Genomic DNA, 24,057 nt, shown 5'->3' with positions numbered 1-24,057 from the left:
TTCACAACCCCACGGCCTGTAGCCCTTCAGGCTCCTCTGTCCATGGTATTTCTCCCCCTACCCTACTCCAGCAAGAATACTAGAATGGGTTGCTATTTTCTCCTTCAGGGGATATTCCTGATCCAGGGATCAAATTCTTGTCTCCTGGGTCTCTTGCACTGGCAGGCGGATTCTTTACTAGTGAGCCACCTAGGAAGCCCTTTAAAATGTTCTTACAGTCAAGCTTTTTGGGCAACCATTTCCTTGTCTTTGTCAGATGGAGAGCAATGGTTCACAGAGTTTCTGGGAGTAGTGGCAGCAACATGTGGACCAAGTAGGAACAGTAGTACCAGTGAGAGACCAAGGTGGCTTGTACCAAAGTGGTAGCAGTGGTGGAGAAAGTGGATGTTTCTGGAATACGTTTTGCAGTAGAACCAATAAAGACTTGTTTCTTGATTGGATAGGATTGGGCTATTATTAAAGGGTAAAATAAGAGTACTTAAACTGATGAGGTTTTCGCCCTAAAAAAACTGGGGGATTGTGGTTCCATTTATTGAGATTAGAAGGACTTTGGCAGAAATGAATTTGACAGAAAAAATAAAGAAAGAAAGAATTATCCTTTGGGGACTTCCATGGCCGACCAGTGGTTAGGGCTCTACACTTACAATGCAGGGGCAAGGGTTCAATCCCTGGTCTGGGAACAAAGATCCCCCTATGCTGAGCAGTGCAGTCAAAAGTTATAAAGAAGAAGAATTCCACTTTGGAGATGTTAAGCTTAAGAGGTCTATTACCTTTTATGGCAGTCAGATGTACACTCAGAGGAGTTCAGGAGAGGAGAGTCAAAGCTGAAAAATAAAGTTTGCAAATATCCAATTTCCTTCTCAGGTGTTAGGTTAAGGTAAGGAGGGGGAGGAACTCCTTCTTGGCTTCAGAGAAATGAGTAACTAGTGTCTATTTGTTAATTTATATTTTCATTTGTTCCTTGAATATCTGAGTCCTTTTCGATGCTAGATAGTGTGTTGAATTCTGTGGTTACAATGGTAATTAGATGAGCAAAAATAGATACAATCACTGCTTTCACAGAACTTGACACCTAGAACAGCACTGTGCAACATAATCTGAGTTTCTTACAATAAGCTTAAATTTTCTAGTAGCCACATTAAAAATGTAAAAAGAAATAGAAGAAATTAATTTTAATGATATATGTTATTTAATCCAATATGTCCCCAAGGAAATGGCAACCCACTCCAGTATTCTTGCTTGGAAAATCCCATGGACAGACTGTAGCCTGGCGGGCTACAGTCCATGGGGTTGCAAAAAGTTGGACATGACCGAGTGGCTGAGCATGCATTGTCATTTCAACACGTAATCAATATCAGAATTATTAATGAGATATTTTACTGTTTTTATTAGGTGTTCAAAATCCATTGTGTACTTTACACATGCAGCTCATCTCAGTTCAAGCACTCACTAGCCACGTGTGGCTGTCGGACAGCTCAGATCTAGAGGGTATTGTACACCTTTTCCCATTGATATGCAAACCCCATCCTTCTGCCTACTGGTCCTTTCAGGACATTGGGACCATCTGGAGCTCCAGGATGCTGTAAAATAGCAAAAAAAAAAGTGGAACCTCTGAAGATCATGGCCCCTGAGCAAAGCCATCGGTTCATGCTGCCTAAAGTAAGGAATTCGCCTGCAATGCAGGAGACTTGCTGGAGGCACAGATTCGATCCCTGGGTTGGGAAGATCCCCTAGAGAAGGAACCGGCAACCACTCCAGTACTACTGCCTGGAATATCCCAGGGACAGAGGAACCTGGTGGGCCACAGTCCACAGGGTCACAAAAGAGTTGGACATGACTGAGCAACTAAACAACAAAGGGCCAGCAGTGGCAGCCTGATAACACTGGTACTATCATTCCACATACTGGTATCCAGCTGTCCCCCGCCGCACCTAGATTAATTAGTAACCCACTGGAGGATAATTGCTGTGTGCTTTTAAAATCACAGCATGTGAAGTAAATCAGAAAAAGAAAAACAAATATCATGTGTTAATGGGTATATATGGAATCTAGAAAAATGGTACTGATGAACCTATTTGCAGGTCAGGAATGGAGACATAGACATAGAGAACAAACTTGTGGACACAGTGGGGGAAGGAGGGGGTGGGATGAATTGAGAGAGTAGCATTGAAAAGTACATATTATCATATGTAAAATAGATAGCTTATGGGAAGTTGTATAACACAGCAAGGTCAACGGGGTACTCTGTGACAACCTGGAGGGTGGATGGGCTGGCAGGGAAGGTTCAAGAGGGAGGGGACATATGTATACTTATCACTGATTCGCATTGTTGTACAGCAGAAGCCAACACAACATTATAAAGCAATTATCCTCCAATTAAAAATAAATTTTAAAAAATGTAAAAAAAAATGGCAACATTGACATTATGGTAAATATGTTTACTGGCAAGGTAAAAAAAGAGTCGGTTTTCAGTAAATCAAGCTATCTCAACCCCAGAGTCTCCGTGGACCATCTCCCTTGCCATGTGTCCCCGACACGCGGTGGTGGCTCATCAGGTGGTATTTCTCCTCTGAACCCCAGCACGTGGCCATGGCAGGGCTCAGTGTGTTCAGCAGGTGGACGCGGGAAGCTTGTCCTGTGACACAGGTGATGAAAGCACGTGGGATTACGTTTTCGAAATCGGTTCTTTCTTCAAATGACAGATCCAGGCAAAGACTAATGCCTTCTCTGACATCTTCCTCTCAGGAGGTATCAACACAGGTATTTCTTTAATAAGCATGCCTCATAGCTGGTTGCCTCTTCCCTATCACATGCAGTTCAAAGGTCAATAGAAACAACTCTCCAGGACCACAGCTTCTGAAACCCAAGAGTGGTGCTGAAGATCAGTGAGACAGGCTTCACGGGGAGGAATGCTGCTTAGGAAAAGCACTTCTCCCGACCGAAGGCTGCCCATGCAGACATGCCTGAGACAGTGGCCTTTTCCCTGCTTAAGTTTTCCCCTGAACATTCCATGTCTCAGGACAGATTCAGCCCAGTGTGGGCAAGCACGTTGAAAATTACCCAGGCTTTTTTTTGTGTCTTTTTGGTTCATCTGCTGTTTCACTAGAATCTGAACACTAGTTCCACACCTTCCCCACCACCACCACCCTCCCACCAGCTTCCTAAATCTGAAGACATGGCTCGAAGGGGCATCAGCAACAAAGGAATGAGACAGGCTGTGATAAGCCCAGTCCTTTGAGAAGCGGCCACCAGGGACCGATCAAGGAGCCGGAGAAAGTGGGCCTGACATCAGTCTTGAGTAAAAGAGAAGAAGAAAGATGGGATGAATTCTTCCAATGAAGGAACGTTGCTGCTACTGCTAAGTCGCTTCAGTCGTGTCTGACTCTGTGCAACCCCATAGACGGCAGCCCACCAGGCTCCGCCGTCCCTGGGATTTTCCAGGCAAGAATACTGGAGTGGATTGCCATTTCCTTCTCCAGTGCATGAAAGAGAAAAGTGAAAGTGAAGTCGCTCAGTCGTGTCCGACTCTCAGCGACCCCATGGACTGTAGCCCACCAGGCTCCTCCATCCATGGGATTCTCCAGGCAAGAGTACTGGAGTGGGGTGCCATTGCCTTCTCCGAAGGAACGTTAGGCAAAGTCAAAGGGAGCCTGAGACAGAGGCACCAGACAGCCAGAGGAGTTCCACGTCTCCCAGGAAGGGCCTGTTCCTAGGGCCCCCGCCACCCTCAGTCATTGGTGGGGAGCTGCCTGTGGGGCTGTTGGCCTCAGCCAAGGCAGAGATAGATTTCAGAACAGTAGCTGGTACCCCGGACCAGCAATGCCCCTGGTCACTGGAGGTATGGGAGGTGCACCCCTGTGACTGCTTCCAGGCCTGGGTCCAATTTCTCTCATGAACAAGCTGTGTGGGCCCTGCTTGGTTCATTCACGGAGCAAGCGCCACATGACACGGGGGGCTGTGCCCTGGAACTGGCGCTGAGGTCCCAGGTCAAGTTCCCGACCATCACTTATTAGCTCTGTTATCTTAGAGGAATCACTGGGCCTCTCTGAGCCTGGGCTTCTTGATTTTAAACCAATACCTGTCTCGCAGGGTTGTGGTAAATGAAATGAGTGTGTATGGGAGAGAGTGCTTTGTATGTTGATACAAATGCTCAATATCTGCTTTATAACAAAATCAACAATGCGCAATCATTAAAGACTAATAACAGGAACTCTGGAATTTTGCTCTAAGGAAAGTCTGTGGCAATGAGAGAGACTTGCCCATCTTTGTGGTTATGTTTGTGGAACGTAGCTTGCTAGCCCAGTATGCAGGCTCCAGAGTCTTCATCACTTAATGGATGCCAGTCTCTAGACTATGTTCTAGGCAGATATTTATGAAAATTTTAAAATGCACAAAGATTGGGGAAGATGATGAATGTTCTCAGAAAGGCCTAACATTTTAAAGAAGGTGGCTCTTTGGTAGCTCCTGAGTAATTCAAGGTGGAGGCTAATTCACCGCGAGTCACTGGTAGCTGCCTACTGCTTCTTTGCTTTCTTTCCTCTCTACCATCTAAGATGAGGAAGACGCTGGGGACAAAAAAGCTGTTTGAGTGAAAGGTCATCTGGCATTTTTATCCTAGGGCAATATAGATATTTGAAAGGCTGGGGCGCTACCTCTTAGAGCCCCAGGGTGAGAGCACAGGCATAACGGTGGCTCAGAGGCCTCCTCTGGAGACTCAGATTCCAGGGCAGACTTGTTCACTGTGTGAAGGATTCTAGAAGATGGGGAGAGTGAAATTGGAAGAAAAAGCTGAAAATATTCTGTGGGTTTATCTCCAAATAGTTGAAGGATTCAGAACTGCATAGATTTTATTCTGAGAAAAAAGGCAGTGAAGTAGATAATCTGATATTGGAATCCAGGCTTCTAATGTTAGCTCTGTAAATGAAATTAGACATTGGACTGGTAGCAATCAGGTAGCCAAAGGTGGAGACTGAACTGCGCCAAGTGATTCACATCATTAACAATTTATTCAACTATGAGGAAACGGGTGACCCCACCCGAGGACACCTCCAGACAGAAGACTCCCCAGCCAGGCTACTTGCTTCTCTGCCAATCTCCATGAAGGGTTTTGCCACCACCCAATGATCAAAGGCAGTGATTTCTCCTTCAAATACAGCCCTGAAGTTATGGCCTTCCCAGCATCTCTCTCCTGGCCACGCTACCTCTTCTAGTCCGTAGCAACCAACAGCCACGACTAGCTCAAAGGGCACAGAAATAAACCAGACACCAATGGAGGGGGTCTGACTAAACCAGGATTTCTGCCAGTGTGGTCCAAGGACCACCAGCATCAGAGTGACATGCAGAGCTCACCAAGGAGGAGATTTTATCGCTTCCACCCAGACTTACTTATTCAGAATGTCTGGGAGTGGAATGCAGAATCTGCATTCTTTCCCCACCAACACACACTAGTTTTCCCTGAGCCATTCTTTTGCACACCAGAGTGTGAGATCCCATTAGATGATCACTAAGCTCTCAGATAAAAATCCTATGGCTTCATGATCCTGATTTGAGAGAATTTATCTTATTTTTCAGTTATTTAAAATTTTAAAGTTTTAAGCTCTTTTTCCCCAAGATATACTCTCTGGACTTTCTCTTTTATGAGTCAGGAATCTATTTTTTAAGTCTCAACAAAACATTCATAGTTATATATATATATATATATATATATATGTATGTGTGTGTGTGTGTATTATAGGCAAGGCCCGGGGTTTTGCATGGGGGATGGAAACACTGGACAAAACTATATGAGGCACTCTGCCCTGAAGGTGTGTGCAGGCTACTAGAGGAGCTAAGACTATGTGCAATCAACTTTGCTGCAAGGTGGCGGTCACCAGATCACAGGAGAAATAACACAAGAGGCCCTCTTCTGAGCAGTCAGTACTTGGCCTTGCCAGGAGTGAAATGTGCTGAATATTAATTGTGGCTGTAAATATAAGTGGTAGAAACAAAGGTCTCCAAGGTTTGAGAGGAGAAAGTTATCACAACCAACTAGGGCAACAAGGGGAGCTTCACAGAACACATGGCAGCTGAATGAACCCATCAAGGAGAGGTAAGATTTCAATGGGAAGAAGACATTCCCGTGGAAGTAATGGTGTGAGAAAGGCACGGGGCAGGGAACTGTGAGATGCAGACATAGAATAGAGAGAAGTTCAGTCTGGAGTGAGTGGAGAGGGGTTTCATTGGATTTCACTGGAAAGATGGATAGTTCCCTCATGTCAAACCACTCTGAAACCTAAAAGCTTAAAACAACAACCACCATTTATTTTGCTCATGAATCTATAGCTTTTCTTTGTTCTACTCAATATCAGCTTAACTGAGGCCGGGGTGTCCACTTTCATGAGGACTCCCTCATGTGACTGGAGGGCTGGAGGTGGCTGTCTCTTCTTCATGTGGACTTCTCTATAGCTCGGGCTTCCTCACAGCTATTGTGTTGCAAGAGTAAATGTCCCCACAGAGCCAGGTGCAAGACATATGACCTTTTATGACGTAGTTTGAGGAGTCATAGTATCACTTCTGCTGTGAGCACAAGCGCAAAATAAAAGAGAGGGAACAGAGGATTCACCTCTCCATGAGAGGAGTGTCAGCGATTTTTATAAGAAGGGAATATTGGAAGGGAGATGTTATAGCCAATTTAAGAAAATACATGTGAGAACAATTTCTAATGATGCATTAAATAGTAATAAAAAGCACTTTTAAAAAACACAGATGATTTTATTGTATATATCATGACAGCCTTTCAAATAGGCAAAGCTATTACTATTCTTGTTTTGCCGATGAGGAAGCAAAACTGAAAGAGCAGAAAGGTGGATTTGCCATGATTTAACAAAGTTTTAATTTCAGAGCCCCTCACTAGCACTGACACCATCTCCCAAGGCCCTTAAGAGTCCCAGAACTGTGTTCACAGGGTTTTGTAAATTTTAAGAGAGGAGATAGCTTAACTGCAATTGGTTAAATCTACTGAACTTTTCCACTTCGACCTCCTCTCCATCATATTTCTATTTGTCAGGTGTCATTGGAATGATTATGAGCATTTTGGAGATTCTGTTAAGGGGAAAGTGAATTATGAATACACTTAGTTTTGGTGGAGTGGGATTTATAGATGTGGCTTTTAGTAACTTCAACATATAGTTATTACTGGGCTTCCCAAAGCACATATGACCTCCAGGAATACTCCTAAGTCCAGGGCCAGAGGTCATAATGTGATATGACTATGTCGTATGGTATCTACAATTATAATGAAAACATATGTGTGGTGGAGAAGAAAAAAAAGTTTGAAACATATATAACTAGAAGCTAGTCTCTGCAGAGTTCTTCCAATCAGAAAATAATTGTACTTGCCCAAAGGTAGAACAGAATGCAAGGAAAGCAGAAAAACTCTATGATACAAGTATTAAGAGAGAAACTCTCTGAGAAGAAGACTGGAATTCAGAGCTGCTGACAACCAAGAAAGTTAATGACGCCTATAGTGGGTTCTGGGGGCTTCCCAAGTGGCTCAGTGGTAAAGAATCTGCGTACCAATGTAGGAGATGCAGGTTCAATCCCTGGGTCAGGAAGATCCCCTAGAGTAGTAAAAGGCAATCCACTCCAGTATTCTTGCCTGGAAAATTCCATAGACATAGGAAAATTCCATGAACTGGCAGGCTGAAGTCCATGAGGTCACAAAGAGTTGGACACAACTGAGCAACTGAGCACGTTTACACACCGTGGGTTCGCAAGAACTTGAAGAAAAATGAGGCTATCTGGTTGTCACCATGAAAGATGAACTCTTAGAGAATAGGAATAGGGTCATAGTGATTATCAACTCATCAACAAAAAGCACCAGTAAAGTACCATTTCTCATGTTACAAGGATCCTGGAGTGTAGAGGATGGCCTTTAGTTACACACGCTGGATTAGACATGGTTTCTGACCTGTATGAGGTAGGGTGGTGCAAAATGATGCTAACTCAGGCTAGCTTATTGGGTAAAACCAACAACAGAAGGTAAATAAAACATTACTTATATGATTCAGTTACTGTATCTTCATTATTCATTGGCACACACTTTTGTTACTTGAATGGGATGTAGGTAGCATGTTCGGGAAGAGGAAAAATGGGAAATCATTGTGGAAGTCTCATGCTTAATCATGACAGGAATTGGAGAAATCCAACCACAGAGGCTTTGTGGAGGAAACAGGATTCTAAGAATCACTGACAAAATGGGCTAGGCAGGGAGGTTATTCCCAATGCATGCTCCAAATAACAGTTGGGTACAGCTCTTGATGCAATTACGGTGTAAAAGGTAAGGGAACTCTGAGTGTGCTTGAGAGGAGTGATCTGAATAACAATTGTTATCATTTTTTAGATACCTGTGTCAAACAGAAGAAAACGAATCAGCTAAAATAACGTTCATTCCTGATGATGCCTTTGAAAGAGAAATGATCTTTAGATGTGTTTGTTAGTGGTCATAGGATCCAGGGCATCATCAGAAATGGTGGGGCTGGGCTCCAGTGGGTGAGGTTAATGAGCATGGTAGGCAGATCTAAAGAAGAAGAGGAGGGTCAATAGAGGTCAGACTAGTGCAGTGGCAGTGGCAGTGGGACAAGGCAGCATGTCCGTGAAGACATGAGCCGTGGCAAGGGCTGGAGATGAATGGAAGCTCACCCTGAGGATTGCTGGTGGTACTGGCCTCTCCAAGAACAAAAAATAACCTCTGTTTGCCCTGCTACTACCCCTAGCCACAACCTAGTTCTCTCTGTATATTTACGTCTAAAATCAATGGGCAGGTGCTATTCCCACCTGATTCCTGCCAGTCTGGGTTCCATGCTGTCACTGCACCAACTGCAGACTTCTTTTCCTAGTCTTCTCAATCATTTTTCCCCACAGGAGCCCTGGGCACAGTGGACCCTTCTTTCCTTTTGGAAAATCCCTTCCCTGATGCATGACTTCCGTGACCTACATTCGAGTCACTGCTCCTTCCTTTCATCTTTCTCTTTTTGTTTGTTTTAGGGATCAGTGACAGCTCCGCCTTTTTCTCACTTTCAGATCCTCTTTATTTTGGTGCCATTATCCTCAAGTCATGATGTCTCTGCACGAGTCTTTTTAGTCTCTTGTTCATTTTGTAGTGTTGGTTTAGTTAATGTTTCTGTTGTTGTTTAGTTGTTAAGTAGTGTCCCACTGTTTTGTGACCCCCAAGGACTGTAGCCAGCCAGGCTCCTCTGTCCATGGGATTTACCAGCAAGAATACTGGAGTGGGTTGCCCTTTCCTCCTCCAGGGGACCTTTTTGACACAGGGACTGAATGCTAGTCTCCTGCATTGCAGGCAGATCTTAACTGCTGAGCCATCAGGGAAGCTCTCCTTACATCTTTCAGTGGCTCCTTTCCCATATCATGCCAATTGTGGGGACCCCCAGGTGTCAGTCCTAGACCTGGGCTGCTGTCTTTATACTGAACTCTTGTTCATTTTTGCTTTTCAAATAAATGTACTTATTGCAATAATCTCCAAATCTACATATCCAGAGTCAACTTTTTAACCAAAGCTTGTGTTACACGCTCCTTGATGTATTATCATCATTTTAAACTCAAAACATCCAAAATTTACCTTCTCATCTATCTACCAATACTAACTCCCTCTGTCACTTCCAAATTTCTGGCCATGTTATCACACTCAAATTCTCCTAAATGTGTGCTTTGGGGTTTTTGTTTTCCTTTGTCCCTTACATCAGTCACCAAGTTCTGTAGGTTCATCTCTGCCATGTTTATAAATTCATACCTGTCTCAGCTTATCCCAAGAAGTCCAAGCTGTCTCATTACATCTCTCCAGGGAATAGATCAGTAGCTGTTTTTCCCTTCATTATCTGCCTTAAACACTGTTTGAGTAGCAATGGGAATAGTACCATATACTACTAAACACTTACTGCTTTGTCAAGTACTTTAGTAGAAGGTTTAAATACATCACCTCATTTAAGCCTTCCAATGCTATGAACTGATACTACTGTTTTTATGCAAGTAGCTTAATGTAGAAAGTTGAGAATATTTTACAGAAATGTCAAAGGTAGATTTGAAAGTTAAAAAAAAATGACCAATATGATGTTGGTTATGTAAAGAGAAAAGGTCATTTTTAAGCAATAGCATTCAGGATATTAGTTAGAAATAAAGCTAGAGCTCTTTGTCTATGGCAGAGAAAATTGCAGAATCTCCTCCTGGAAGGCAGATGGACTTACTTAAAGTCATCAGACCAATAACCATGTTTTCTCTCTCAGAGTCCTCAGGTAACAGAAAAGATGTTTCAGCTCCAAATACAAGGAATTTTATATTAGAAAGGTGCCATCTAACTTAATGCCCATTAAAAAACTAAAAGAAAGTAAAGTCTTGAAGCAGTAAAAGCGTTTGTTCAATGTCACAGTCTAACTATACTCCATGAAGCGGTATTAGCAATTCTATGGTTGTGTTGAAATTGAGGCTACTTGGATGTAAAATATCATGAGAGCTTTGACAGAATGGGTGGTATGAAGTAAGAACAGAGGAATGAGGGGTCCTAGTTTCTGAATCAGGGGTAAAGAAAGCATCTATAATCAGGTGGGCAAGCCCTGGGACTGGGGGTCACAGGCAGCCTTCATGTGCTCAGGAGCCAAGAGGATGAAGCACTGTTCCCTGACATCTGTTTGTGGCCAGAAATGACACTATGGGTCAGTTCAAATCCAGAGATGGGGCCGGGCTGGGTGCCAAGGTCCCTGACAACTGAACTGGAATTCTGAATAAGGCTGGCCTCCCCACAGCCTAGAGACTAGACAGGGCAACAGATCAGACACAAGGAGGGAGTGTTTAGCTAGAGACGGTGCAGAGAGAGAAGGCTTCGGACTAGGTGAGCACTCTGGATGCTTCTGGAAGCTGCCAGGTCTTACATAAGGTCCTTCTGGGAGTCACTTGAGCCAAGAAGTTGTAGCCAGGCTGCGAGACCCAGTCTGGACTAGTGACTTACCCTCAAGCCCCCTAGGTATGTGAGGAGGGGTGGAGAGACTCATGTTTTGCATCTGTGGTGACCAGGACTGACTCTGGGGCTGGTGGGGATGAGAAGATGTCACTGGGGGAAGATTAGGAAGCAAGACTCCTGGAAGCAGGGTAGATTATGTGGAAATATGGTGGATCAGGAGAACATGAATAACAGACCCAGCGGCCTGGGTCTCCCAAAGGTCCTAGGTTGGTCCCCTGAAGACATGGAACATCAGCTCAGCTTTGTCACTCACTGGTTGTATGCCCCTGGCTTCTTCCAGGGCTTCTTCCTTTTAAGGGAGGAATTAATACAGCTGATAAGCAGAGGCACCGAATCTCATGAGTTTGTGCAGATGGTGGAGATGCTGGGGCATCAAGGGTCTGGGCACAGGAGGTTCTCCCAGAACTAGAAGGTGCTGGGCAAATGGCAGCTGACGCCCTTCTCAGTCACCTCTTCCCTGGGGCCCCCAACCCATTCTTCCAGATTTTTCCTCACTGGCCAGTGATCCACTCTTTCCTCATAGGATCAAGTCCAGAGTTGGACAAAGGCCATGAAGGAAGGACTGTCTACCTAAATAGCATTACTCCCTATACCCATTCAGGCAACACCACTACCAGTGAACAGTCCTTGAATCCTCCTCCTTCAGTTGCCAGATTCCACACCAACTGCTTTGTATTCCCGACCCCTCCCCCAACGCCTCTATAGCATAGTTTCTCTAAGCAGCCACAGTTTATAGATGAAGTCATTGAGGCCCACAGAAGTTACAAACCAGTGGTGGGATCAGAATTCTGTGGACACAGCTGGGAAAGGGGAGGGTGGGATGAATTGAGAGATACAGCAAAAACCACTACAATATTATAAAGTAAAGAAAGTGAAAGTGAAATCCCTCAGTCATGTCCGACTCTTTGTGACCCCACGGACTGTAGCTACCAGGCTCCTCCATCCATGGGATTTTCCAGGCAAGAATACTGGAGTGGGGTGCCATTTCCTTCTCCAGGACATCTTCCCGACCCAGGGACTGAACCCTGGTCTCCCACATTGTAGGTAGATGCTTTGCCGTCTGAGCCACCAGGGAAGACACTGTAAAGCAATTAGCCTCCAATTAAAATAAATTAATTTAAAAAAAGAATATACATTACCATATGAAACAGATGGCCAGTGGGAATTTGCTGTATGACGCAGGGAGCTCAGATCCAGGGCTCTGTGACAACCTACAGGGGTGGGATGGGGTGGGAGATGGGAAGGAGGTTCAAGAGGGAAGGGACATATGTCTACCTGTGGCCAATTCATGTTGATGTATGGCTGAAACCAACTCAATATTGTGAATCAGTAATCTTCCAATTAAAAAGAAATAAATTAATTTACATTAATTTTAAAAAACAGCAAAAAAAAAAAAAAAAAAAAAAGAATTTGAACTCAGACAGCCTGTGCTTTTTAACCATCAAACCACTAGTCTTTCCTAGACAAGGCGGCTAGAACATGAGCAAATAGGAACAAAGAGTAGAAAAGGAATTTTCAATGGTAACAACTGATAACTATAGATTTAGGGAAAGAAATATGAAAAGAATCAAAATGGAGAAGGAAAAAAAATCAGGTTTTTTTTGGAAAATATAGAGAGCAAAATTTGTCTTGAGAATAAGATGAAAATGAAGCCATCAAAGCGGGTTTTATTCATGTATCACAGACTTATAAATTAAACATTCACTGAATAGCTAGAATTAAACATGATATCAGCATTTAGGGAATTCACAGCCTAAAAACCAGATGTTCATACATCTCCAAAATCTAGTACAATGACAAGAGAGATTTCTGACAGTGTGGAAACTGCTGCCTAAAATAGATCCCTAGGCCAAAGGTTACAGAAGAATTGCAGAAGGTGGTGGAGGCAAGAGTGGGGAGGTTCTTGATATTATCCTCAAGAAAGTCAAATAAATTCCACTCATTCAGGTCAAGCTCCTTCCCCTAATCCCAGCCATATCAGATGAGAAAGAACAAACTTAGGGTCAATTATTTGGAAGCAGAGAGAGGACGGTCCAGTGGTTAAGACTTTACCTTCCAATGCAGGGGGTGTGGGTTTAATCTTTGGTTGGGAAGCTAAGATCCTCCAGGCGCCACAGCCAACTGAATGGAAACATAAAACAGAAGCAATGTTGAAACAAACTCAATAAAATGGTCCACACACAAAATCTTAAAAAAGAAAAGAAAACTCTGCTTAGGAAGAAAAGATTTTCTCTCCACAGTTAATTTTCTCTCTATAGTTAATCAGAATAACTAAATCATTCTGATAATAATTTCTAATTATTATCAGAAACAATTGCCTGATAATCCATCTCAGTGATTCAAAGTCACTAACATTTGTTTTTTAGAAAAAAATTGTATTGGAATATAGTTGCTTTACAATGTTGTGTTAGTTTCTACTGTACAACAAAGTGAATCAGCTGTATGTATACATATATCCCCTCTTTTTTGGATTTCCCTCCCATTCAGGTCACCACAGAGCACTGAGTAGAGATCACTGTGTTATACAGTAGTTCTCATCAGTTACCTGTTTTATACATTTTTTCAGGTGTTAAACCATCCTTTCTATTTTTTGGTTGCAAATGTGATGGATTTACTTATTTCCCTCTGATGCAAAACCAAAGATTCCACTACAGCACAGAGACCAATGTATTAAAAGGTCACGAAGAAGTGTGTGACAGGCAGCATGTGATGTACAAACTGGAGGACCACTGACACTACACTGCTGCTGAGGAACACACTTAAAATAACACTTCAGAACTAAAATGTGGCACCAGTATGACGGCTTCTAGGTACGCCTTCAAGCGCCTCCCTTAGGATGGACTTATGATCTCTACACTTTGGTATGGGCAAGATTACAATTCTTTGGAAGAATAAAAAGTTTACACTTTTCAAAGCTCATAGAAGAATCTTAAGGCCAAGACACAGTGGGGTTCATTTCTCTTAACTTCCAGGGACAAAGCTGGTACATTACTCAAAATCACGTTAAGCTTCTTCATTTAAATCCCATCCCAAATGTGACTTCCTACATTGAAGTTACTCCCATCAATTCAAGCAGATAGGGTCAATTTGACTCCTGGGCAAAGTGTCTGAGTATGACCCAGTCCAATCAGCCTGGCAAAACTTACTTTAGCAGATAAAAAAAAAACTTCTGTAAGTCACTTTGTATTTATTAGTGATGATAAAGTGTATTTATCACTTTGTATTTATCAGTCAAAATGGGTATTGTTAACCACCAGTCATCCAAGCGACGTTCGGTGACATGTCAATCTTCCTCTAACCTTCCAGGGGATAGAACCTCCAAATTCAATGCCGTGGTTCATGTAAGTGTGGAGTTGGAAGCCTGTAATCCAGGGCAAAATTATTCTGCAACAGTTTGGACAAAACTGTGTTGAAATTCATCTAATGGTCAGTAAGCTGGCCCTCAAAGACTAACACAGCCAAGTTACAAACAGTTCAGAAAAATCTGTATCAACATTACTGCCAAAACTAGAACAATCCCATTTATAGGAGACCTTCAAATTCTCACTCTTCTTTCCTATGTTCAATATCAGTATAGTATCAAGAGTCAGTTTCAACCCTTTAGTCAACTTATTCTATAAAGAAGTTTCTGTTCCAAGAAGTTTTTCATTTTAGAGTATAAGTAAGCCCATAGGTAGGCTTTCCAGGTAGCTCAGTGGTAAAGAATGTGCCTAAAAATGCAGGAGACACAGGAAACACAGGAGATGACAGTTCAACCCCTGGGTTGGGAAGATCCCCTGGTGAAGGAAATGGCAACCCACTCCAGTATTCTTAACAAATATTTAAAAAATAATTTTATTTATTTACCTATTTAGGCTGTCTGGGTCTTCACTGCTGTGTGGGCCTTTGCTCTAGCCGTGGCGTGTGGGTTTCTCATTGTGGTGGCTTCTCTTACTGCAGAGTATGGGTCCTAGGGTGCTTGGATTTCAGTAGCTGCAGCATGTGGGCTCAATAGTTATGGCTCCTGGGTTCTAGAGCACAGATGCTCCTCAACATGTGGGATCTTCCCAGATCAGGGATTGAATCCATGTCTCCTGCATTGGCAGGTGGATTCTTTACCACTTAACCACTAGGGAAGCCCCACTCCAGAATTCTTGTTGGGAAAATCCCATGGACAAAGGAGCATGGTGGGCTATTGTACACGAGATGGCCAAGGGTCAGACACGACTGAGCATACACACATACACAAGCCCATCGTTGTTGATCTTATATTTGGTTTCTAGCTTTCCTGATGCTTTTCCTGCATCAGTGTAAGCATGACCAGAAGTAGAAAAGTCCCCTCCATTACAAAACTTGTCTCTCAGATCTATTCGACTATATCAAACCCATATCCTCTGATGAAGACATCCATCCTTGGCAGCTTTTCCTGGGTCACAGTAAATCAGTGTGTTATACATACTTCCAACCAGAGGGCCTGTCTCTATTCTGCTGGGGCATTCTAATGTTAAACCATTCTTGCATTCTTGAAATAGTCCAATATAGTCATATTGCATTCACTAGACATTGAAGTGAAGTGAAGTGAAGATGCTCAGGCATGTCTGACTCTTTGCGACCCCATGGACTGTAGACTACCAGGCTCCTCCATCCGTGGGATTTTCCAGGCAACAGTATTGGAGTGGGTTGCAATTTCCTTCTCCAGAGGATCTTCCCAACCCAGGGATCAAACCCGGGTCTCCCGCATTGTAGGCAGACACTTTACCATCTGAGCCACCAGGGAAATTTGTTTTGCTAATAGTTGATTTAATTTTTTTATAATTTTATAAAACATTATGCTGTATTCCCTGTAATTTTCCTTTCTTATAATGTTCTTGACAGGTTTTGGTATCGATATAACACTGGCCTCAGAAAACAAGATGGAAAATGTTATTTAAAGGATAATTCTTAATTTTTATGCATGAAGGGATCTACAAATACTTTTTTTAGCATTTATTTCTAATGTAATTCCACTTCTTTCAGACAGGAAACTTTATGTAATTTCAGTCCTTTGATATGGGTTGAGATTTTTATTAAAACCCAACATCTGATAATTTTTATAAATATTTCAAGTATACTTCAAAAAATTAAATTTGTAGTGTTAGAGGAAATAGCCTTTGCATATCAGTTAGGTCAGATTTGTTAATTTAAAGTTCAAATCTATATTTTTCTTCTCCTTAATGAGAAATGTATGTTAAAATTTTACACTATGGCTGTAAATTTATCTATTTCTTCCAGCTTAGGTTAATTTTTGCCTCATGCATTTTAAGGCTAAGTTACTAAATGCATGCAAAGTTTTTATGTACATAGTACTGTAGAACAAAAATCTGGTATATGAAAACTGAAAACCAGGTTTAGAAAGACTGTTCATCAGTTCAGTCACTCAATCGTATCTGACTCTTTGCAACCCCATGGACTGCAGCACACCAGGCTTCCCTGTCCATCACCAACTCCCGGAGCTTACTCAAACACATGTCCATTGAGTCAGGGATTCCATCCAACCATCTCATCCTCTGTCTTTCCCTTCTCCTCCTGCCTTCAATCTTTCCCAGCATTAGGGTCTTTTCCAATGAGTCAGCTCTTCACATCAGGTGGCCAAATTATTGGAGTTTCAGCTTCAGCATCAGTCCTTCCAATGAATATTCAGGACTGATTTCCTTTAGGATGGACTGGTTGGATCTCCTTGCAGTCCAAGGGACTCTGAAGAGTCTTCTCCAACACCATAGTTCAAAAGCATCAATTCTTCAGCCCTCAGCTTTCTTTATAGTCCAACTCTCACATCCATACATGACTACTGGAAAAACCATAGCCTTGACTAGACAGACCTTTGTTGGCAAAGTAATATCTCTGTTTTTTAATATGCTGTCTAGGTTTGTCATAGCTTTTCTTCCAAGGACAAGTGTCTTTTAATTTCATGGCTGCAGTCACCATCTGCAGTGATTTTGGAGCCCAAGAAAATAAAGTCTATCACTGTTTCCATTGTTTCCCCTATTTGCCATGAAGTGATGGGACCAGATGCCATGATCTTAGTTTTCTGAATGTTGAGTTTTAAGCCAACTTTTTCACTCTCCTCTTTCACTTTCATCAAGAGGCTCTTCGATGTTCATACAAGCCATTAAAATATGAAGCCAAAATGTAAGTGAAAATGCACAGACTTCACTCTCAAAATACAATATATTTTTCTTAATCTCACTTTCTGACTCAGTGTCTCCTTTATGGGTTTCTTTTCATGAATTATGATGATATGGTTTGATGATCCACTGGATCATCCACTGCTTTGATCCAGAAACCCTCTCCTTGTTTTGAGGTATCTTGAGTTGGCTTGAAGAATGGTTTGAAATCGCCAAATGAATTACCAGTTGTAATTTGTTTAATTAACAACTAAATATATACCAGAAGGGATTAATGGAGATCCCATGGGATGCTGTAAAACCAAACAACCCAAGAGTGTACTCTTTCTAAAAATTTTGGAAATCTTTGCATTATCTCAAGTATATCTAAAAACACTAGTCTCCTTACATATGTCTCAAGGTCATCTGAAGCTGTAACATATCAAAGAAAACCAATGAACTGAGGGGTAAAGTCATGATTCCAGGATAAGTAATATAAACGGTTGATTTAGGCTCTTTGCTTTTCATCAAGTTGAGTCCTCCGCCAGTTGTAAAGCTATTGTCTCTCAAGTTCCAGCTTACTTCCTGTATTTGGTCTTGTAGTAGTGGGGCTGGGACTCCATACACATTTTTCTTTTCCCAGCTGGCTCCCTCTTGGTGCCAGTAAGGAGCCCTAGAGGAAGCTAGCTGGGAGGGAAGAAGGAAAAAGATCTACTCCTTCTGGGGGCTTCCAGTGGGCTTCCTGTTTGCTTCCGGTTCTGGTCTGCATCAGAAGCTTTGCTTCTCCACTGCAGCTGTGTTTTGTTCGGATGCAACAGTTTGGAGCTCTCCTAACATTTTGAGAACCTGCCTCATGGTCCCCTTCAGGCACACCAGTACTAGGCGCCAGGTATCTCGCCTCAGAGCCCAGATGTCTGCTCTGTGGGCCCCTTTTCTAAGCATCTAAGTTTTAAACATTCCAAAATCGTCCCTTCATTGGAGCCCTAGGGGAATTGCTGCTTCCTGCACTTGCTGATTCAGTCTAGGGAGTGTGAAACCTTATTCTTCTATTTTTGCCTTGTTGGTTACTTTGATGGGTAAAATAATGATCCCCCAAAGATATTCACATCCTAGTCCCCAACAGCTGTGAATATGTTACCTTACACAACAAAAGGAACTTTATAGTTAATTTAAGGACCTTGAGATGAGAAGATTATCCTGGACTGTCATCTGTAATGTAAGCGCAAAGGTTGATCCGAGAAAGAGGCAGGAAGGTCAGAGTCAGAGAAGGAGTCATGACAAAGGAAGGTTGGACTGATGTGAGGCCAGTGAGACAAGAAATGCAGGTGATCTCTCAAACCTGGAAAAGACAAAGAAACACATTGTCCCCTGGAGCCTCCAGAAGAAACAGAATTCTGCTGATACCTTGATTTTAGTCCAGTGAAACTGATTTTGGACTTCTGACCTCCAAAACTATAAGGTAATAAATCTGTTGTCCTAAGCCAGTCAATTTGTGGTAATTTGTTACAGTAGCAATAGGAAGCTACTGTAGTTACCTAGTTAATGCTGCTGCTGCTAAGTCGCTTCAGTTGTGTCCGACTCTGTGCGACCCCAAAGACGGCAGCCCATCAGGCTCCCCCGTCCCTGGGATTCTCCAGGCAAGAATACTGGAGTGGGTTGCCATTTCCTTCTCCAATGCATGAAAGTGAAAAGTGATAGTGAAGTTGCTCAGTCATGTTCGACTCTTCGCGACCCCATGGACTGCAGCCCACCAGTCTCCTCCGTCCATGGGATTTTCCAGGCAAGAGTACTGAGGTAGGGTGCCATTGCCTTCTCCAACCTAGTTAATAATACTTTATATTAACTTATGTGTTAAAATAACTGCTGTGATTTGTACCCCCTGACTTGACTGGACTGATTCAAGTAGAATCTGCACATCTAGTTCTGTATTGTTAAAGGGCTTAGAACTGCTCAATCAGGTTTTTAATCAGAATTCTCAGGTCTCAATTTTCCAAGTTTAACATTAGTTTGTGATGATATACTTAGCATTGAATTTTTGAAAAATGGTTTTCTTTTCCTATTTGTAAAATTTTGACCTTCTTATCAAGGTGAACTTTAAAGCATAGACTCTAACATTAAAATACATGAACTAAATTAGAAATTATAACAAAGGACACATAAATATAAATTTGTAAGCTTGTCATGACAATCAGGAAAAGAGAGTCTAAGGTCTGTGGTGCTCAGTATGGTTACCGTCTGGGAAGCAGGGAAGAACACCTGGCCTGGCTGGGACCCAGAGTCTGGTTGATGATGAGAGGAGCAAATGTTATTTATCTGAACACAAAGGCATAATCCAGTGACTGGGAAGTCCAGGAAGACTGGGAGATAGAAGCAGTGCAAATTCTAGGTAAGGATGAAGGAATGAAGGTATGTATAGTGATTCTGGTAACTGAGCTGAATCCAACATGCAGAAAATGCTCAGTGGATTAGAAGCAAGGTTGCCATCATGGTTTTTAGTAGACAAATAGAGTTCATAGTCCAGGAGGGTATACAAAGGCAGTAATAAGCAAGTGGATCCCAAAAGGTCTCTGGAGAAGGAATTTTGACCCCTAGTCTCAAAGGAGATTCATGAATATATGTAGTATTCACTCTGATTTCTGTACCATCTGCCCCCCAGTGAGAGGATATACAAAGGCTTCAAGTCAATTTAGGGGGTTCAAGTGTGTGTGTGCGTGTGTGTGTGTGTGTGTGTGTGAGATTTACATGTATAAAGATATAAATACATATACATGTATATATGTATAAAGAGATTTACTTTAAGGAATCAGTTAACACTATTATGTAGGCTGGCAAGTCCAAACTCTGCAGGATGGGTCAGCAACTTGGAGACCCAGGAAGAGCTGATACTGCAGTTCAAGTCAAAAGGCCATCTGCTAGCAGAATTCTTTCCTACTTGAGGGAGATTAGTATTTGTTCTATTAAGACCTTTAACTGGTTGGATAAGACCTACCCACCTTATGGAGAGATGTCTGCTTTACACAAAGTCCACCAGTTTAGATGTAAATCTCATCAAAAAACATCTTCACGGAAACATGCAGACTAATGTCTGCCAAATATTTGTGCATCATGGCCCAGTCAAGCTGACATATGAAATTAACCATCACAACCTTCTTGCCTAACTACCAAGTAGAGGATATTACATTTTAAGATCAGAGGATATTAACATAATTTTTCTTTCTTCCCATACTCTGAAGATAACAGAACAATTTGAGAAGTAAATTATACAGGCTGTCTTCAAACAAGGCTCTCAGCTTAAACTCAATTTTACTTTGTTTCAAGGCTTAAAAAATTATAATTATAGTAGAATATCACATATTTATAAAGGAATAATCTGGGGAACTTTCTCTTATATAATGTAATTACAAAAACAAAAATCTTCCCCCTGGGGTGGCAGTGTTGAGAAGCAAAAGCTTCTATAAAGCACATGCATATTTTTTTGTTTGAAGGAGAGGCAACTATATGAAACACAAGACCACTGGTTACAAAAGAGAGACAGAGAAGGAAGTGAGAATTCATAGCTGAAGCAAACAATATCCACCAGACCTCTGATTGCTTTCCACGTCATCAGCAAACATCTGAGTATCACTTAGTGTTTGCGTAAAGTAGTGCCACACACACCTCCATAGCCCCTGAAGGTATTTTAGTCCTGGAGCACAGGACAATAATTTAAAAAAATAACTGACTTATATGAAATTGACTTATCTTCAGTACAACACTGAATCTACAAGAAAGAGAACAGATACTGATTGGATTGAGATGGAAAACTGAGTGTACGTTTCTACCCTCATGCGAATCACCCAGAAAAAAAAAAACCTTAAAACATTAAAAGAATGAATTAAAAAGACACATAAAATAAGCACAACCAGAAAGCTTAAAACTTTGAGAAATTCATGAATGATAAAAAGCAGATGGGATCATATTAACCGAGGAAACCCTAATCCAGAACACAAGCAGAAGGTAGCTTTGGGGTCAGGAGAGCTCCTGGCAGAATTCCAAACTCAGAGTCAAGGGATCAAGGAGCAGAAGTAACTGAGGAAAGAAGCAAGCGAACAATAGAGAGAGATGGGTCCCTCATCCTTTCTCCTTTTGTGAGGAGCAAAAGCATCAGCAGAGTTTAGCACCTGCTTACAGCTGGACTGATCAACAGGAGCACAGGATCTGAGCCGCTGTCCCAGAGAGATCTGAGACGTGTGTTAGATGTCCAAGGGTAATGCCATATAGGCTACTGCAGATCTGACTGTGGAACTCAGGAAAGGCAGGGGCTGAAGAGACAGTTTGCAGTCACCATATCTGTCTGTGCCCATGCTCAGTTATGTCCGATTCTTTGTGACCCCATGGACGGTAGCCCACTGAGCTCCTCTGTCCATGGGATTTCCCAGGCAAGGATACTGGAGTCGGTTGTCATTTCCTCCTCCACGGGATCTTCCTGACCCAAGGATCAAACCTGCATCTCCTGTGTCTCCTGCATTGCAGGCGGATTTTTTACCCACTTAAAGCTGTGAGACTAGACGAGATCACCTAGGGAAAGAATGTATACAAAGAAGAGGGACCAAGACTGAGCCCCAGGACACCCCAAAGTATGGAGGTATGAGTGACACTGAAACAACCAGTTAGTTATTTAACTATGTGAAAAAATGAATGGCAGGGGTCCTGGAGCACAGGACAGTAAGGGGTCCTGTGGTTATGCAGAACGGGGCTTGCCCATATAGAACAGAACTAGAACATAATCTAATTCCCAAGCAAATCCAGGGCAGCCTGACTGGGAGCTATTTGAGGAGAAGAGACAACCTGCTCATCTTTGTATATCTGAGCTTCCACACAATAGGCACTTGATAAATGTTTAATGAATAAATCTGTAACTTTATAAATAAACTTTGCATTGTTTGGGGAGAATTCAGACCAAATTTCTAATTGTTGTTAACTTTTTCTCCACCCACCTCGATGGTTGCTCTCCATCTTGGTCCCTTTGAAATTAATATCTAGAAACATACCTTTTAGATTTAAAGGCTTTTAAATAATAAAAGCCATCCTCATTTTTACCTACCTCAATATTAAATTAGCATTTTGTCACTTTGTTTCTAATTTTCCAGCTACACTAATTTCACTTTTCCATCAAGATCTGTTTGAGAAAAGTATGGGATAGAAAATATTCCATCTATGGTCTCCTCCAAGGATGATGATGGAAGGTGATTATCTGAGAAGAGTTTGTGAGTACACGGTTCAGCTACTTTCTCCCAAAAGAAGGTCTGACCTCTCGGATGACCTCTGAGCTTGATTTCATTAAAGGAACCAGCAGGTTTCCTTGTACTATTTTAATAAAACTGTAACAATACTCACATTCTTCCAGAATTCTAATGTCTCTTTAGATTTCAATGGAAGAGTACTTGATTGTTTATTGATGTTAGTTATTGCTGATGGTGGGCTTCTCTGGTGGTTCAGACTGAAAAGAATCTGCCTGCAATGCAGGAGACCCAGATTCAACCCCAGGGTTGGGAAGATCCCCTGGAGAAGGGAGTGGCTACCCAATCCAGTACTCTTGCCTGGAGAATCCCATGGACAGAGGAACCTGGCGAGCTATAGTTCATGGGGCCGCAAAGAGTCGGACACGACTGAGCAACTAACACAGACACACAGACACACACACACATTGCTGACGGTAGCAGCCACCATGGCAAAGAGAGGGGATAAAACAGACCAGAAATATATGCAAAAGAAAAAATGTACTGTGGAATATTTCCATGCCAAAAAAATACAGCTCTACCTCAATTTTTTAGGAATTCAGAGATTTCCATTTTACAAATTTATAACAATTCAACCCAATCCTCGTTCTTAGACACTAAATTTTCTCCAATCATAAACATCTGTTGCAGACAGTGTCAAACTCAGTTTGATTATTTTCTTGGGAAGGAGATTAGTAGTTTAAAGGACATGTGTCTGAAAGGGGTTTGGATAGATATTGCCAAATGACTCTTCAGAAGAGTTATTCCAGCTTAAATTCCCATTACCAGTGACCTCCTTTTCCACACTATTGCTAACTTAGGACATTATGATTTTTTGAAATATTTGTCAATTATATGGGTGAAAAGGTAGCTAACTGTTCTATTTTTACATTCCTTTGTTTACATTTTTCAGACTTTTATTAAGGTGCTATTTACCAAGCTGTTAAAGATGCAAGAAGGAAAACAGAATAAAGTGCCTTTTCTTTGTTCCAGGGTGCCTTGTACAGCAGCTGATTTTGCCCGACAGGCTTCCAAGCTTCTACTAAGTGCCCCAAGCAGTAAAGTGCTCACAGAGCAAAGCACCGACTTGGCTGAGAAACCTGAGCCTGTATCCCAAGTGTTCATCTTGCATCAAAATCATGGCCTTTCACAAGATTGCAGAATGGTGTCTTAAGGATGAAGAAATATCTCTCTTTTAAACAGGGTTTATCTAATGATGAAAGGTTTTTGCTTTGGGGGATGTGTTGGGTTAAAAAAAACTACCGTGTAGAAAGCAGGATGTGAAAAGCAGTTCCAACAGCAATAAGCTCTTTGCTTTGGGGGACAAAGGTCAATCAAGAGCCTAGCCTTCACATGTCCCCTCTCAGGATTTCATAGGAAATTTTATAACTCTGAGATTGATAAAAAGATCTCTTTTGCAGCACCTGCAGTCTGGGTTTGTGGTTCACTCTTGCCACTTGTGTTACTGATGTGAGAGGTGCAGGCTGTGGTTTTCCTACTTTGGTCAGTAGCACAGTGGGATGAAGGCTTTGCGGTTTCAGAGGACTACAAGTGAGAGTCGATCACGGCTCCAAAAGCAGAAAATGGCATTCATCACACAGTCAATGAAGTGCTTGGGTCTTCTCTAAAGGAACAGAAATTATTATATTGCCTAGGGCCATCTTTTTCT

At 42.1% G+C, this 24,057-nt stretch overlaps 1 protein-coding gene and 1 pseudogene across 5 annotated transcripts in view; both read right to left on the bottom strand.

Annotated features, from left to right (window-relative positions):
- The window catches only part of ACSL1 (acyl-CoA synthetase long chain family member 1), a 275,902-nt gene that overhangs the window by 70,228 nt on the left and 181,617 nt on the right, over positions 1–24,057 (bottom strand). For 3 of the 5 annotated variants that reach the window (XM_081521831.1, XM_081521829.1, XM_081521828.1), the window contains one exon: positions 13,061–13,129. Coding sequence is in view for 1 of the 5 variants with exons in the window: in XM_081521820.1 (XP_081377946.1) it covers positions 12,148–12,219; positions 13,061–13,129 (141 nt within the window). In the remaining 4 variants the exon portion in view is untranslated. Of the gene's footprint in view, positions 1–12,147; positions 12,220–13,060; positions 13,130–18,307; positions 18,470–24,057 lie in introns of all 5 variants that reach the window. The other 2 variants (XM_081521820.1, XM_081521830.1) reach the window with 2 other exon arrangements.
- On the bottom strand, positions 14,026–14,640 carry LOC145517059 (non-selective voltage-gated ion channel VDAC3 pseudogene; annotated as a pseudogene).

The sequence above is a fragment of the Giraffa tippelskirchi genome, chromosome 8 (genome assembly GCF_054371585.1).
Source record: "Giraffa tippelskirchi isolate mGirTip1 chromosome 8, T2T-mGirTip1v1.2.pri, whole genome shotgun sequence".
Classification (NCBI taxonomy): Eukaryota; Metazoa; Chordata; class Mammalia; order Artiodactyla; family Giraffidae; genus Giraffa; species Giraffa tippelskirchi.
This window is presented reverse-complemented; position numbering and strand designations above follow the sequence as displayed.